Raw genomic sequence first — 14768 nt, 5'->3', positions numbered from 1 at the left:
TAAGGCTCTGTTGCCACTATATAGGCAAAGAAATATTCATTTCTCAGTCACTGCAAGGCAAGGAGTTTATTCTTGGGAAAGGCAAGACCACTGGAATGGATATGAGGCAGAACTAATCTCTTATCCACTGAGTTTTGTATCTGGAGTTGAAGTACCCAATAATGGAGCTAATCACTCAACTTGTTCTATAATTACTGTTTAAGCTCTGCAAATATCACATAAATGCCTTTCGATATCCATGTAAGTTTTTATGATAAACTACCTTCCAGCTGGACACTTCATATTGTTCATGTCACAGATTTTTGTAGAATGCAAGTAATATAGTTTCATTTAATATTTTGATAGTTTAATATTTCACAATTTTTTGAAGGCTGAAAACCCTAACCCTTCAGAGGGATGAAACTGAGTTTAAGCCCATAATCATAACAGTATATTATATTAACATAATGTACTGGCTGCCTCTGAACATTGGAACCATTCGGTTATTATGCGCTGCCATGGAGGTATGAATGACGTTTATTTTCATGAGAAAGATGGGGAAGATTGTGCTTCACAATGTGATGCCCAAACTTACCAGTGATGTTCTTTGAAGTTTAATATAATGGGAATAATGAAATGCAAAGCAATTAAAGTCTCCCATACTGAACTTCAAGAATACCGGTGGAAAGGTTTATAATGTAACTGGCAGGGAAAAGTCAAGGATTTCTTATATGGCTGAAAATCTAGCTGCCTGACAGTTTTCATGAAAGTCTCCATTATTAAATTTCATCAAAATGTGCAAAACAGTTAATGCCATACTTTATATTTATAGCCATACAAGCATGTAATATAGGGTGCAATAGAAATAGGCTGGAAGTCTAAGACAAGTTCTGGTGAAGGCCTCAAAGGATGAATTTCTATAAAATATGTGAATGAGTTTGTAGGTTGCATGGAAAAGTCCATTTTTGCAAACTAGGCTTTAATATGACTCAGTATGCCTGAAAATCTGAACGGTCCAGTAACTTTTGATGGACAGTTCCTATATCAAATTATGAAAAAATCTGTCCAGTGGCTTAGACACATGGACAGACATGAACTCCACATATGGAGTTCTCTTTTATTTTTTAAAGAAAGCCTATAACCAATGTTGAATGTGATAAAGCAGCAGCAGTAACGATTTCTGTCTGTCATGTATCAACAGGAAAATTATCATATTAAATCACAACTATTCTCTATCAATATGCTATATGATATTGCTATTTTGCACAAAGTCATTCACTGTTGTTTCAGTTTTAATTATCTCCAGCTTTCACTGTTTGCTGCTCAAATGTGGCACATACCCAAACTGATATGGTTTACTAGCAAAAGACTTCACCATTTTCTGTGCCCAAATGTTCAAACTTGCATTCCTTCTACAGCAATTCATATCTGCCACTGTTGGCCTGTCAAAAAGTTTCTTGAAACCAATAATCATGACCCCTCCATTTGTATTCATTTTTCAGTGATATTAACTGATGGAATCAGAATATTTTAATTCAGTTAACATTTGCTAAGGTGTTGATGTTAGGTGTGTTGTATGAGGGGTATTCAAATGGTTTGGAGGATCAATGGTTGTAGTTGTTGTGACTGTTGCAGTTTCTTGTCCTGTGCTGTCATCTCGCAGTGATCTGAAGAAACCTGAACCACTCTTGCCACCATCTCTCAGAATTTGGAGAAGTCTCTCTTTTTCCAACCAATGATAACGTAGCTTCTTGCCCATGGCTGAAAGTGTTTTTAGTTGCTCCTGAAACCATAAATAAAAATAATGTATTTTACAAAGTATTTTAAATTTGCTTTGTATAATATATTATTTGGGAATGTATGCATATAAACTAAAACTGCAAAGAATGCACAGAAAGAGAATGGTAAAATTATCCTCCTTTCAAATGCAAGTATAGTTTTTCAAGACTTCTGGTCCAAAAGGAGATGGATGAAAAACTGACAATAAAAAATTATTTTATATCATCATAAATTCATGCTACATAGGCACAATATATGCACAGAGCAAGGTGGCTCAGGCAGTAACTCAGTGACTTGCATTCAGGAGCTTTCAAAGTTGTACAAAATTACAAAGACAATAAAACACCCTCTAAAATCAAGAGACAAACATTAGACATATATTGCATAAGTGGAATCTATGAATTGAAGTGCAGCAAATGTCCATTCAAGTACACTGGACAAATGGGACATACATTCAAACAAAAGAAACAGAAAATTAAAAATTCTCACAACATATGCTCAACTCAGTACATACTGACAGTACAATAGACCAAACAATGAAGTATTACACATTGAAACGAAAGGACAAATGTTAAATACTCTGGAACATTCCATATTCACAATCTAAGAAAACAACTGTGGGTTTACCCAATTTATAAACCCTGCACAATAATCTATTCACTCTGTCTTCAGTAGTCTTCACGTATTTATAACGTGGGAGCTATACAAGTCTCTCCCAATACAACTGTACTACAGCACACACAGAGTCTATAAGTCACACAATAAGTCTTCACTCGCTGAGTTCTCAGTTATTGCTCACTATCACAGATCATCACATCAAATCTTCCAACCATCGATTTATATTGTGACATGTTGCGCAAAGCCGAGCCCCCCCCCACACATGCAGTGACGCGGCGGGTGAGTCAGCGCTCCCCTCCCACCCCTCAGCGGTAGCGTAACGCTCGCGTAATAGGCGAGTAATCACCCCGCATCCTGGCAGCTATGCGCGGTGACGTCACGAGCGGAGCCGAAGAGAGCCGAGCGGAGCCGAAGATAGCCGAGCCCCGTAACCTGGCAACTACGCAATGCTAATCAACAGCGGTGACGTCACACTAGCAACAGCGTCCTAGGCTATACGCCACGTCACACTAGCAACAGCGCAAGGCTATATAAGTGGACTCCACAGCCGCTACCAGTTCAGCTGAAACATAGCAGCCTGCGAGTGTGCGATAACTAAGAAGTCAGCGAGCGGAAGACTTATTGTGTGCTTTCCAGACATAGTGATTGCTGTAGTACAGTTATACTCGGAGTGTGTATTTCAGGGAGACTTGTATAGCTCCCGCGTTATCAGTACGTGAAGACAAGTGAAGATTGTGTTAAGAGATTGTGTTGTAGGGTTTGTAAACTGTGGAAACCCGTAACGTTGTGATAATTAAGTGTAGCCCATAGTTGTAGATTGTTCAATAAACCAGTTAACGATCTCTACGGCGTATTCAGTAACGTAAACACGTTACAATATCATTACCCTTTCACAGTGCTTACCATTCTTTCCATATAAACTGAAGAATTTGAAGGCGAGTACGTGTAGTTTTCTCAGCACTTTTGTTATTCTCGGAAGAAAGGGTGTAAGCAACTGTACGTCAGAAACCGTCTGCAGTTGCAGATTCGTAGCGAGTAAAGTGTTACTTCATTTTATCTTTCACTGGGTTCTGTCAAGTTCGGTAAAATGACTTTACAATTGATAAGGTTGAGAAGCTTGTGTTTCTAAGTTTCTAGCATACTTTCCGATACTTTTACTTTGCACTCTATTGCTCCACGACCAAACAGTTTGATGAATTCACCAAAGGCTAACCAATTTACCGAATCTTATACCCCGTGAAAAGCCAAAAACCGCTTTCTACAATATTGTAGAACAAATATATAAAATAAATTATTTCGGTTGCAATGTGCATCATTACCAGTCGCACAAGGTTCTAGATTGTCAAAGAATCATAAAAAGAAGAAAGCAAGGATTACAGGATTAATACGAAGAAGGAATGAATAAGGAGGAAGGATTAACGAAAAAAAACTGAATTCTACAGGATTATTCTCGTGCACCTAATCATTCATTCACTCATCCACAGAATCTGTCACTCATTCATTCATTCTCCGATGCACAGACCCATCTACACAACCATTTCCCCCTTCACGTCCAAACCAACTAACTCATTTGTTTCTTCACACAGACCCACCCATCTGCTCATTCCTTTACGTATAGACTCTTCTACCCATGCAATCACTTCTGCCTCAGGCACTCCCGTCCATATACTCGTACCCTGGCGTACGAGTTCATCTGTCCACTCACACACATAACCATTCACCCTTCCACAACCATCCACTCACTCATTCCCTCATCTACACATTCGCCCATTGACTCGAATTCTTAACATACTCCTATCGCCAGTAATGGTAACTCCAAATGCCCGCTTCGGACCCGAGTTCGATTCAATTCCAGTTCACATTGACACAACTTAGTTCTTCCTTTTAATTTATAATATTATCTTTTGATTTGGTAATATATCTTATAAGCAGGCCTTAAAAAACTAAATACATTTATTCATTTCTTATTTTGCTTTCGAGTTGCAAGTTCAGAAAATTCCTGACAGGACTAAGAAAAGTACAAAGGACCAGGTTGTTGGTGAAGTCCTCTGCTACGTTAGCCATTTTACTGAATGCATTGCTGTCAAGTATTCATTTATGTTCTTCCCTCCATATACGAGTTAATGTTCTAGAATAGTAGGAAAACGGGTAAAATTGTTGTGTGCAGTAATATCAGATGTACTTTCATAATGTACTGTATTAATCTTCTGAGGGTATGAGCTAACAGAGAAACACACAATTCAAATTCCGAATGGACCTACATATATTGGCAGGTAAACATAACGTCCTGAATGAATACACGAAATCGAATATTTCTAGCTTTAGGCAAAATGGTGTATACAAATATCTGTTACAGCAAATGTTATTTTTATAACCTACATCATGTTCTATTTTTCCGAGATTGGAACTCAGTGATGGCTTGGAATTCGCAAGGATAACGGCTACCTTCGCTGGAATCTTTGGTCTTCCGCAGTCCCTAGAGGAGAGTGCTGAAGCAGCTCTTTATCACAGTTGTTAAATTTTAAATTCTTCTTCCATAATACAGCATGATGATAAATTTCCTAAGAGTAAGAGCATTAGAAAGTACACAACGTATAGCAGAAAGCAACACAATGTGACGTAAATTATTATTATTAAAGTAAATATTTTATTTAGTCGTGGCGTGGGATGAGATTGGGTCCCTTGACGCTTCAGCCTCAAATCAAATATGCGTATTACAAATTGCTGATGTTGTAAAGTGTGGCATATGAGGGGCTGGGGTAGTGGGAAAGCGCCTAGAGTTTTATTCGCCTAGGTGATTTTACTAGGGCCCCCCTTGAATACAAGGACGACGACAAAACAGCCTCTACTGAAATCATAACCTGAAAAACACGTGTCACACGCTGTCACAGAGCTTTGTACCTGGACGTACGGAAGCCACAAACAGTGTGATGGTTTGAAAGACACCGTGTTTTGTGTGAGTAGTGTAAGAATATGGTAAGAGGCAACCATTTCCTATACCACCTTCAGGCAGACCCTTACAGATAGGGGCACATAAGATTTCTGCCTAAAACACAGAAACTATAAACGATTCCGAAGGATATGAATACCTGAATTTTGTCGAGGTGCCTGGTGTGAGTCCAAGGCACAGCGGAGCGCTGCTGCTGCTGTTGCTGCCCCGACACTGCCAAGTCTACCAACTGCTCTTCCAGTAGATCCTCTCCTTCCGGGAACTTCTGTTTCTCGGACCGCAACACCAAGAGTTCGTCCATTTTGTCGGGGAGGCGTGTGACGGAAGGTTCGGTTGCGGGCTCATTAAGTTCGTTATGTGTCAGCAGTACAGAGCCGTTGGTTCTGCGCTGATTCTTGTTGAATCCCTTGCTCTTCCCTGGTGGCGCGATCACTGATACTGCAATGTATGCGCTTCTGTGGCGTGCCCTCTGCTGGGCCTCCTTTTGCTGTTGGGCTAGAATCTGTGGACTAGAGGTCACCCTGTGGTATGCAAAGTGTGGCCACTGTTTGCTGCTGGATGCCTCCTTGGTGTGGTGTGCTATGGCTCTGTCTATAGCGGATAGAGGCTTCTGGTGAGAGGGCTGCATATGGGACCATGTATTCGTCGTCAGCTCCCTTTGCTTAAACGCAGACGGATCCAGTGATGGCTTTGACCAAGCATTAATCTTTCCGATTGTTATACTGTTCTGATTTGTAACTTCATCTGTGTATTTAGGCCAACTGTATGTGACAGGACTCTGGATTGAAATACCCGTTTCAAGGGGGAAGTTTGGCCAGTTATCTGAAGTTTCGTCAATGCTGTAACCATCTTTATTCGAAGACATACTCTGGTCCATCGGCAGGTCCGGCAATGTTTTCACGTTACCCGCAAGATTACCATGTTTGAGAGATTCTACTGAGAATCTGGGCCACCCCGTATTTGGACTACTGTACACTTGATCACCAGTATAGTATCTCCTTTCTTCTTTTGGATTCAGACCCGGCCAGCTGCTGATGTTAGTCTGCAGTTCCCTCCAGGTGAACGCCTGATTTCCAGGTATATCCTTACCAAGAGAAGCACCGAAATGAGGCAGCCTGTTCTCAGATACTTCCTTACTAACCGACCGGCTGAAGCCATGTATTCCCGGGAGATCATTCCTGCCCGTCTCTCTGTACACTGATTCGGAAATCGCTGGAATAGTGGCCCAATCGTCTGGCTTCCTTTGAGAATTTGTCATGTCCTGAACTGGATTACTGAGCAAGCCAAGCCATTTATTTTTGTTATGGAGCCAATCCGCTGAATGTTTTGACCAAGCATTTGTGGGGTCTTGATCTAGCCCGTTGTCTTTCAGAGAATCAGGCCAATCGTGCTCTCGAGGAACAACACTCAGTTTTGTAGGAATAGGCAACCTGTTGGTTTCTAAATGGGAAGGAACCTGTTCAGGCTGTGATAAATAAGCGATCGCTGACTCTATACTTGACATATGATCAAGTTTATATTTCTGGACACTCCTAATTGGCCATTCTCTACCTTCGTTTCCTTTGATTTCCTTGTCTGAATTCAGTGCTCTGTTTTGGTTTTTGTCTGAAGTGTTTTCAGATTCTAGATTTTGCATAGATTTTCCCTTTATGTGCGACTTCGAAGGCTCTTTAAGAGTTTCGGTCAAATAACCTTTGACACTAGAAGTTTCTTTAACAGTTTTTCCTTTCTCATTGCCCCTGAACACTACATTAACAGGCAGCAGAACGCCCGCTTTCTGTAGCTCTTCTCTCCTAACTTCCTCTTCACCTTTTACTTCCTGTTTCTGTGCCTTTTCATTATTCGCCTTGAGCTTTCCTTTCTGTTTCTTCTTTTTCTTCTTCTTGTCAGCCTGCTGGTGTTTTCGATGACGTGCCTTTTCCTTGCTCTTGTTGCTGCGTACATTAACAGCACCCCCCACGGCAGCATTAGTTTCCTCTGTTCCGCTGTCTGACTTTCCTAGGGACTTCGTTCCTTGCAGCAACTCTCTTGAAGCGGCTAGATCTTGATCCAGTTGCTCTGAAAACAATAAAAAAGGAAACGTTTTTATTGAATTTGATAACTTTAAGAAGGCGTGCTAAATGAAACAGTGACCTTGAAGGCCTTCACACTACCCATGATTATTCCAAGTTACGAATCAGTACCAGAATTTATATTAACAAAAATGTGTTCTAAATTTAGTGCACGGGGCCTTTAATGTTACATGTTCACTATTGGTTTGTGTTACAGACGTCAATCCTGAATCCACATTTTAAATTGACATAATCCTTCCAATCGCACTATGACCCTGAGGTCGACTCAGTCTCTAACAGAAATGAGTTCCAGGAAACTTCTTGGGGCTAAAGGGCGGCCGGGGCCTAAGGCTACCAACCTCGCCGCCATCTGTGAGCTGATTGTCCAGGAAATGTGGGGGCCTTGGCGCCTCACAACATTATGGGCCTTCATGGCCTGTAATGAGTGAGAGCTTTAACTATAAATTTTATGAAGGAAGATTAGATGAGTGGGGTTATGCGGTGCGCATGGCAGAGGCGCGTTCACAAAGATATTTAACCTCAAAACTTGAAGGAAACAGCCACTTGCGAAACCTAGGAGTAAACGAGGAGAATATTGAATTAGGTCGGGACTTCATTTGTATAGCTCAGGACAGGGTCCAGTGAGGGACTGTTGTGAATATGGCAGCGAAATTTCGAGTTTCATCAAAGTGGGAAATTTCTTGATTAGCTGAGCGATTTTTGCAATTTCAATGGTTAGACCTAATTATTCCCGATTTTTCAAATATAAGTTATACATATTGCAAGTTATATAAAGATAAGTAATTTCCTGAAATAGAAAGCAGAAATTCGTGTTTTCGTGCAAATGGAACTGAAAATGTGCAGTTAGGGAAACTGTTCTTTAACGATTTTATTCTCTTGACGTTTGATCCGAGCGACGTGCAGCGTCACGGCCAAGCTTCATTGGCCCCCTGCAGTGGCTTGAACACTGACTCCACTGGACGTGGCCTAGTCCTGCACTAGACAGCATGTCCGATACGTCTATCACACGAGTTGTGTCTGGTACAGAACATGTTCTGCAAAAATAACGGACGTCACAGCATGCCAGGTCATATATGTGCACGTCATCATAAAATCCAAAATTTCTCCCACTCAAGGAATTTTCTTCGGCCTATGGTTTTCCAAAATAACTCCTTGGAGATTACTGGAGATACCTGGGCCTATCTACTGTTTCAAGCCGACCATGGTGGCTGCGCGGCCAAAGGCATTAACTGTTCGAATCCCATTCAAAGGCATGGATGTGTAGGGGCCTCGTTCGGGTGGAGAGGTGATGATATCCTCCACCTCTGTGTGTGCGTTTATTCTGTTTGTCTTGTCCTGTGTGTAGGTAGAGGCCTTGCGACGGGCTGATCACTCGTCGAAGGAGTCTTACCGTCTTTGTAAAAAATTACGAAACTGAAGATGAGGCCAGGGTCCAACAAAGGGCTCTAGAGTCATTAATGACTGAACGAATGAATGAATGAATGAAATCTCCCATTTCAAAATAATTATCGCTGCACGGGGATATTACAAATTATCCATAACTTCGTTAGTAGTAAACATGTGTAAAAATTGTAGATGTTGGAGCTATCTAAGCTTATGCAATGCAGAGAGTTTGATGTGATACAATTTCGTTCACATACGAACGTTTTAACAAAGAAAACTATTACTATACTGTATTAGTATAAACCGTCAACACAGCAAATTCGCAATAAATAACCAATTATTACATTACCATTCGTTTATTATATATAATTTCTACATGTTTCGATCTAGCTGGATCATCATCAGGCAATTACTCATGAAATGCAGTATTTGTTGAGTTGTATTCCCATGTATTTCTAATGTGTATCCGTATTACTAATCATTAACATGAATTTCATTACAATGCTTGTACTAGTATAACGTTATATTTTGGATACTAGTCTTAAAATGTAAAAAAGTTCTATATCTATATTTGTGGTTTAAACGCCTATTGTACTGCGATGTGGAAAGCAAATGGAAAAACTACCACATTATCACTTTTCCTGGATAGTCTGTTTCCAAAACCAGAGATACCATGTATGCGAGATGTTTCATTTGAAGGAGAAAGCTCTAGATCGCATCAAGTGGAGGAACTGTTTTGGAAGAGACTGTGGACCTGTCGTCTTGACAGATTACTGATGAATGAATGAATCTATATTTGTATTATAGAGTAGATGAGTTTTCTAAGAATTACGTTTTTGTTTTCAATTCTTTATGCACATATTACGTGGCAGTTTCCGCATGTATGCAAATTAAGTTCAATTTTCCTTTTTATTGATGGTAGTTGAGTTATTGTTTATGTTGTACCGTGTCCTATATAGGGAGTCGCGCCTTCTTGCGTATGTTGCGGTTGTTCTCCTTGGGTTGCGATACCCTGTAGTTCGGAAAAATGCCGAAGTTTCGAAGGAATATATAGTCTCCATTTTATTGTCAATGAGTAAGCTGATCTTGCTTGCCTTACTCTTCGACTCTGAAGATGGAGACGGTATGTTCCTCCAAAAGCCCAGGGCATTACAACCCAGCAGACTGTACACCGCTCCACAAGGCCACATTTGGAGCCACTGTATGTTGCAAGCTCACATGCTTTCTGCCCTCTCCTCTCGCTTCAGCCGCCAGGTCTTGTGAAATACACGGCAGATGGAAGTGAGTAGTGAGCTTTTCTTTACACCACGGGAAATAACCCCGACTAGGGTCGTCTATGAGCAGGTTGTCTAGGATGCAGGGCCACCTTGAAAGTTGAAACAGAAAATTCTTTCCTCTCTTGGGAATTTAACCTCCTTCGTCAATCCTGTAGCCAGTCACTATTCGACAAATTACTGTGCTGATTAAACAGTAAGTGTGAAATGGGCGGGACGTTTATCTCTCGTAACACAAAGTATACTAAAACTCAGATTTTTCCCGTTTTAATAAACAACCATGTGATGTAGGTGTACTGGAGAAGCGGAAGTATAGCTCCACGCATTCTTAACCTCGACATCAGATGGAGGCGATCGTTCAGCTTCATTCCCAGGGCATTTAATGCCTATGGAAAGAGATTCCAGGCAGGATATGTCCTGGTCATCAGAGCAGTGGTGAAGAGGAACACGCCCAAGGAAACGGTGCACGAATAACAGTATCAGTTTGAGCTCCGTGCTCCTGTCAACATCGTGAAATAGCCCACGATAAACTGCAACGGTGATTCGATCAAACGTACGTCTTCAGCTCTAATGGAACCGAACTCAGTGAGGGCTGATCTGTAGGCTGTGAGCCATTTCTTGCTTCTTCAAACGAGCAGTCGAGCCTCTGCCTAAGCACCGTACCGTGAGAGCACAGGATGAATGGAAAGTGAACTCCTCAAACCGCCCGTCTTAATGGTCTTGTATCTCAGACTATGTAGAGAATTTCGAAGAAACCCAGTAAGCTTACGGGAATTTTGGATAGAAAGATAATGGCGAATTTAAGGCCTATTTTAACGAAGCATATATTGAGTTTTGTAATATTGTAGCAAGTAGAGGATGAGGAAAAAAGGCAACGACCACGAGCTAAGCAAATATACAAGGCTCACTGCTGAGAAACGGCTTCGCAAACAAACCCCTTTGCCCCTGAGAAAGTTGCCGTAGTGAAACCGGTAGACGGAAGGAAGAAGCGGCATAGGGGCAAGAAGCAAGCTGCAGGGCGACGTGGAGAGTCAAAGGAACTGACCCGAGGAGTTTGTGGATCTCAGATGAAGTTGGCCGCCGCCTGCAGGAAATGTTGGACCGAGGGAAATGACGGCAGCTGGAGGGAAAGTTACCCGCTGTGCAGGACACAGGCGTAAGGGACAAAACAAAGACAATGCCGCACCAAGAAGCGCGAAAGGAGGGACGTTACAGAAGAGACTGTGGAAAGGCCCGGAAAGCAACAATGGCATAAGTGACCGAGGCCTGAGTAGCTACAAGGCAAATGAGAGCAAAGGAGCGAGGCGACAAGCAGCCTCTATACGAGAGAAAGTGGAGGGAAATTGCGATCGTCATGGGAGGGTGGAGCTCAAGATGGCTATAACCTCTTGGAAGAAGAGGACCAGCCTACAAGACCCTCAAGAAGACCCTATAGCTGGAATTAGTGAAGCAAACAAACGGGACGTCCAGCGGGTTTCGGAAAAGTTAGGAACTGTACCACATGGAGGAGGCGCCCCAAGCCTCAGCGGAGAAAGAAGCAGCATTAACGTAGGAAGCACCGGCCACTCCAGGAATTGCGGCCCCCAAATGTTGAACGAGAGAGACAGAGAGAAAGAGAAAACCTTTGGATTATGGTGAGAACCTGGACTGACTGCCGCCTTAACAGTGAACCGCTCGGGACGAGCTGGTCTTAATGAGGGAGCGGTGGTAGCGGGTGGAGAACAGTCGCCGCAAGAGGAGCCGAACAAGAAGACGCAACGAGCAGAGATCCTCGGAAAAGAAGGGACGGTGATACACCGCTAGGCTATTCGGGACGATTAGCCTTAAGGAAGGAGCAATTTGTTCCTACGCAACGACTTGTAAACAACCTTCAGTCGCGTAAGCGCACTAAAAAAATATGAATATTTAGTTCGTTGCTAGGCAACAGTCAGCGCGCCAATGGGTTGGCTAGATGACTATCACGACTGGCTTTCTATGGAGTCGGTGCCGCTACCGTTGCTATGCAACGTCTCGGTGAACACTCATCTGCAACAATATATCCGTTTTCTGTGCGTGGTCCGTGCGGAGGACCTATAAACGAGAATAACACCAGCAGTTCAACGGACACCCGTGTGGAGGCGGGGTCGAATACCTCCACCGTGACACTATGAGTCGTAGGAGGCGACGAAAATGGGTGTCCCAAATCTGAGAGAGTAAAATATGGTCGTAAGTCCCAAGGGACTCGGACCGAGAAAGACTATGCTGGCGAGGTCCAGCAGCATATACAAAAGATAGACCGGTCCTCACGTCAGAGATATAGCTCCATAAAGCCGGGACCGTAACTGTCAAACACTAATAAAGATCCGGCTGGTGAAGGACACCAAGACTTACTGATCGTTACTGACTGACCGTCAGTCGCACTGTGACTTTAAATCTGATTTTGAGTTCAGTGGAGTTCTCGGTGGAAGAGAGCCAAGGAAAGTTCGTCATGTGAAGACTTTATTCAAGTGTAATATTTGGAAGGATTTGAAGCGTTTGTGCCTGTGTTTTAATTGCATTACCAGGAGAGGACTAGTGTGCGCGCGCGTGTGTGTGTGTGTGTGTGTAACAGTGAATTATAACGTGTAGAACCGGCGATAGCGCTGTAATTAAATGCGACTAAGACAGACTCTAACCAAAGTGCTAACACATCCAATCATCCGAACTAGAAGCCGTCATTTGGTCACGCGTACTACCCTACACGTGACAGTATGTTATAGTTCACAATATCCAGTGCATTTCAGTAAGGAGGTGTTGGAATGATTTAAATGAAATGTTCATACTTCACAGGCAATGGTTAGAAACTTTCTCCTGATGGATATTAGTGAAGTGATATTAAACTCAGTTCCAAAAAGAACAGCAAGTAAGGACCTCTGTAGTACAAGAGATTAAAGTGGAAAAATTGTTTATTGCTGTTCTGTGAACTAGTCTTTCCGGGGGGGGGGGGGTACNGGTACTAATAGACTAGTGCTATGATAGCACACCTTCTTACCGACCGTGCTCTCGGCACTGACGGCGGCCATTTGTAGCAATCTACTTCCATCTGAATATAGACAGCAACATTAAAGAATTCATGACGTCAGGGTGCTTAATTTGCCAGCCAATAGCAGTCGCGACTGAGTGACGAAACATATCTGACCCAGTCGGGAATCAAACGCAGATATCCCAGTCCTCCAGTCTGATCACTACGATAACAGCTACATAAATTACGCGAAAGTATTATACGTTACAAATCTGTAATGTGGCTAGTTTTGTTTCATTACGTCTGTCTTACATAAACATTAAGAATAATGAAAGACTCTTAGGGCTAAAAAAGTTTGCAAAGAACGCACTTGCAAACATGTTGCTCCACATTCCTACTCTTGGTAATTTTGGGAAATATTCAGAATCTCTATTGCTGGTAGGGTGTCTCTGGATATTTTCTCCTACGGACTAGTTTATATGAATCCTTTCCATATAAGGCAGTAGGTATCACTCGCGGGCCCCTGTTTTCCTACGGCTTCCACACTTCGGTGACCACGCATTGCTCACTGTCTGGGTAAGATTCCCCAGAAGCCCTTCATGGCCCAAACTTCTACCCTTGATTACTCCCTTTGTCATTTGTCTTTATCCTACAGTACATGTTCTTTTCGTGTCACCCCTAATTTTAGTTATCAGTCTCGATGCCCTGGTGGGTAAGCAAGCAGAATTTGGATTGTTTTCCCCGAATAATTAATGTGGCACATTAACATAATGCGGTAACATGCGGTAACGGATCCACAAATGCAAAGGTTACAAGCCATGGCCAACCCGTAATTTTAATTACCTGGCATAATTAATGACGTTATTTCAGCCGAACAGAAAAACCAGTGGATTAAACGATTTAAAACTTCAATAAACCTAACGACTCACCACACCGAGTCAAGCGCCTCCTATTCAGGGGGAGACATGTTCGAATTACATCCTTAGTTACGCAGCAGATATTCAGCCGATGTCAGGATTCGTGCCATCCGGGACAGCTCAGTCGGTATAGCGATGGATTATGGGCTGGACGGCCTGGTTTCGAGTCCCGGCAGTGCAAGATTTTTCTCATCTCCACAGCTTCCCGACCGGCTCTGAGGCTCACCCAGAGCCTCATATCTAATGAGTACCTGGCGCTCTTTCTCCGGGGGTAAAGCGATCGGGGCGTGAAGCTGACTACTCACCTCCATCTGTTGCCGAGTTAAAGAATGACGGAGCTATACCTCTAGTCCCACATCCACCTTCATGGTACAATGCTTAATTAATTAAACACAAACACAATTTTTCTTTTACTAGAATTCGATGCTTATGAACTGTGGACTTCAGCTAACGCATGCGCCTACAGCGGCTCACTGTGGCACATCTGTGAGTATTGATGATCAAGGAATTGAGCTCCAATTTTCTATTAAATTTTCGCGCAACTGATCTCTCGGAAACTCAGTCAGAACCAAATGAGAAAGGGCCAGGATCAGTCAGACATGAAGTTAGTGAACAATTTGTGAATTGTATTTTTGTCTGTAATAACTGCATTTATCTTTTATTCCATTGTGACCTCATCGAATTAGTTTCCCTGTGACTTAGTGCAGCCATTTTAGCAACTGTACCATTGTTGGAAGAATTTGCATAAGTTTTGAACACGACAGCCTATGATTGTTCGTGATTCGCGATGCATTCGAAAGGAACTGCGGAGTTCTA

General features: G+C 42.4%; 1 protein-coding gene across 2 annotated transcripts in view; it reads right to left on the bottom strand.

Moving 5' to 3' along the window:
• Nucleotides 1-6: 6 nt before the first annotated feature.
• LOC111866363 overlaps nucleotides 7-14768 on the bottom strand; it is a 270515-nt gene continuing 255753 nt past the window's right edge. For both annotated transcript variants that reach the window (XM_023855240.2, XM_023855241.2), the window contains exons 6-7: nucleotides 5466-7384; nucleotides 7-1762 (exon numbers count right to left, since the gene is read on the bottom strand). In XM_023855240.2, the coding sequence (XP_023711008.1) occupies nucleotides 1529-1762; nucleotides 5466-7384 (2153 nt within the window). In that variant the 3' untranslated portion in view covers nucleotides 7-1528. The remainder of the gene's footprint in view (nucleotides 1763-5465; nucleotides 7385-14768) is intronic.

This window comes from Cryptotermes secundus, unplaced genomic scaffold (assembly GCF_002891405.2).
Source record: "Cryptotermes secundus unplaced genomic scaffold, Csec_1.0 scaffold497, whole genome shotgun sequence".
NCBI lineage: Eukaryota > Metazoa > Arthropoda > Insecta > Blattodea > Kalotermitidae > Cryptotermes > Cryptotermes secundus.
This window is presented reverse-complemented; position numbering and strand designations above follow the sequence as displayed.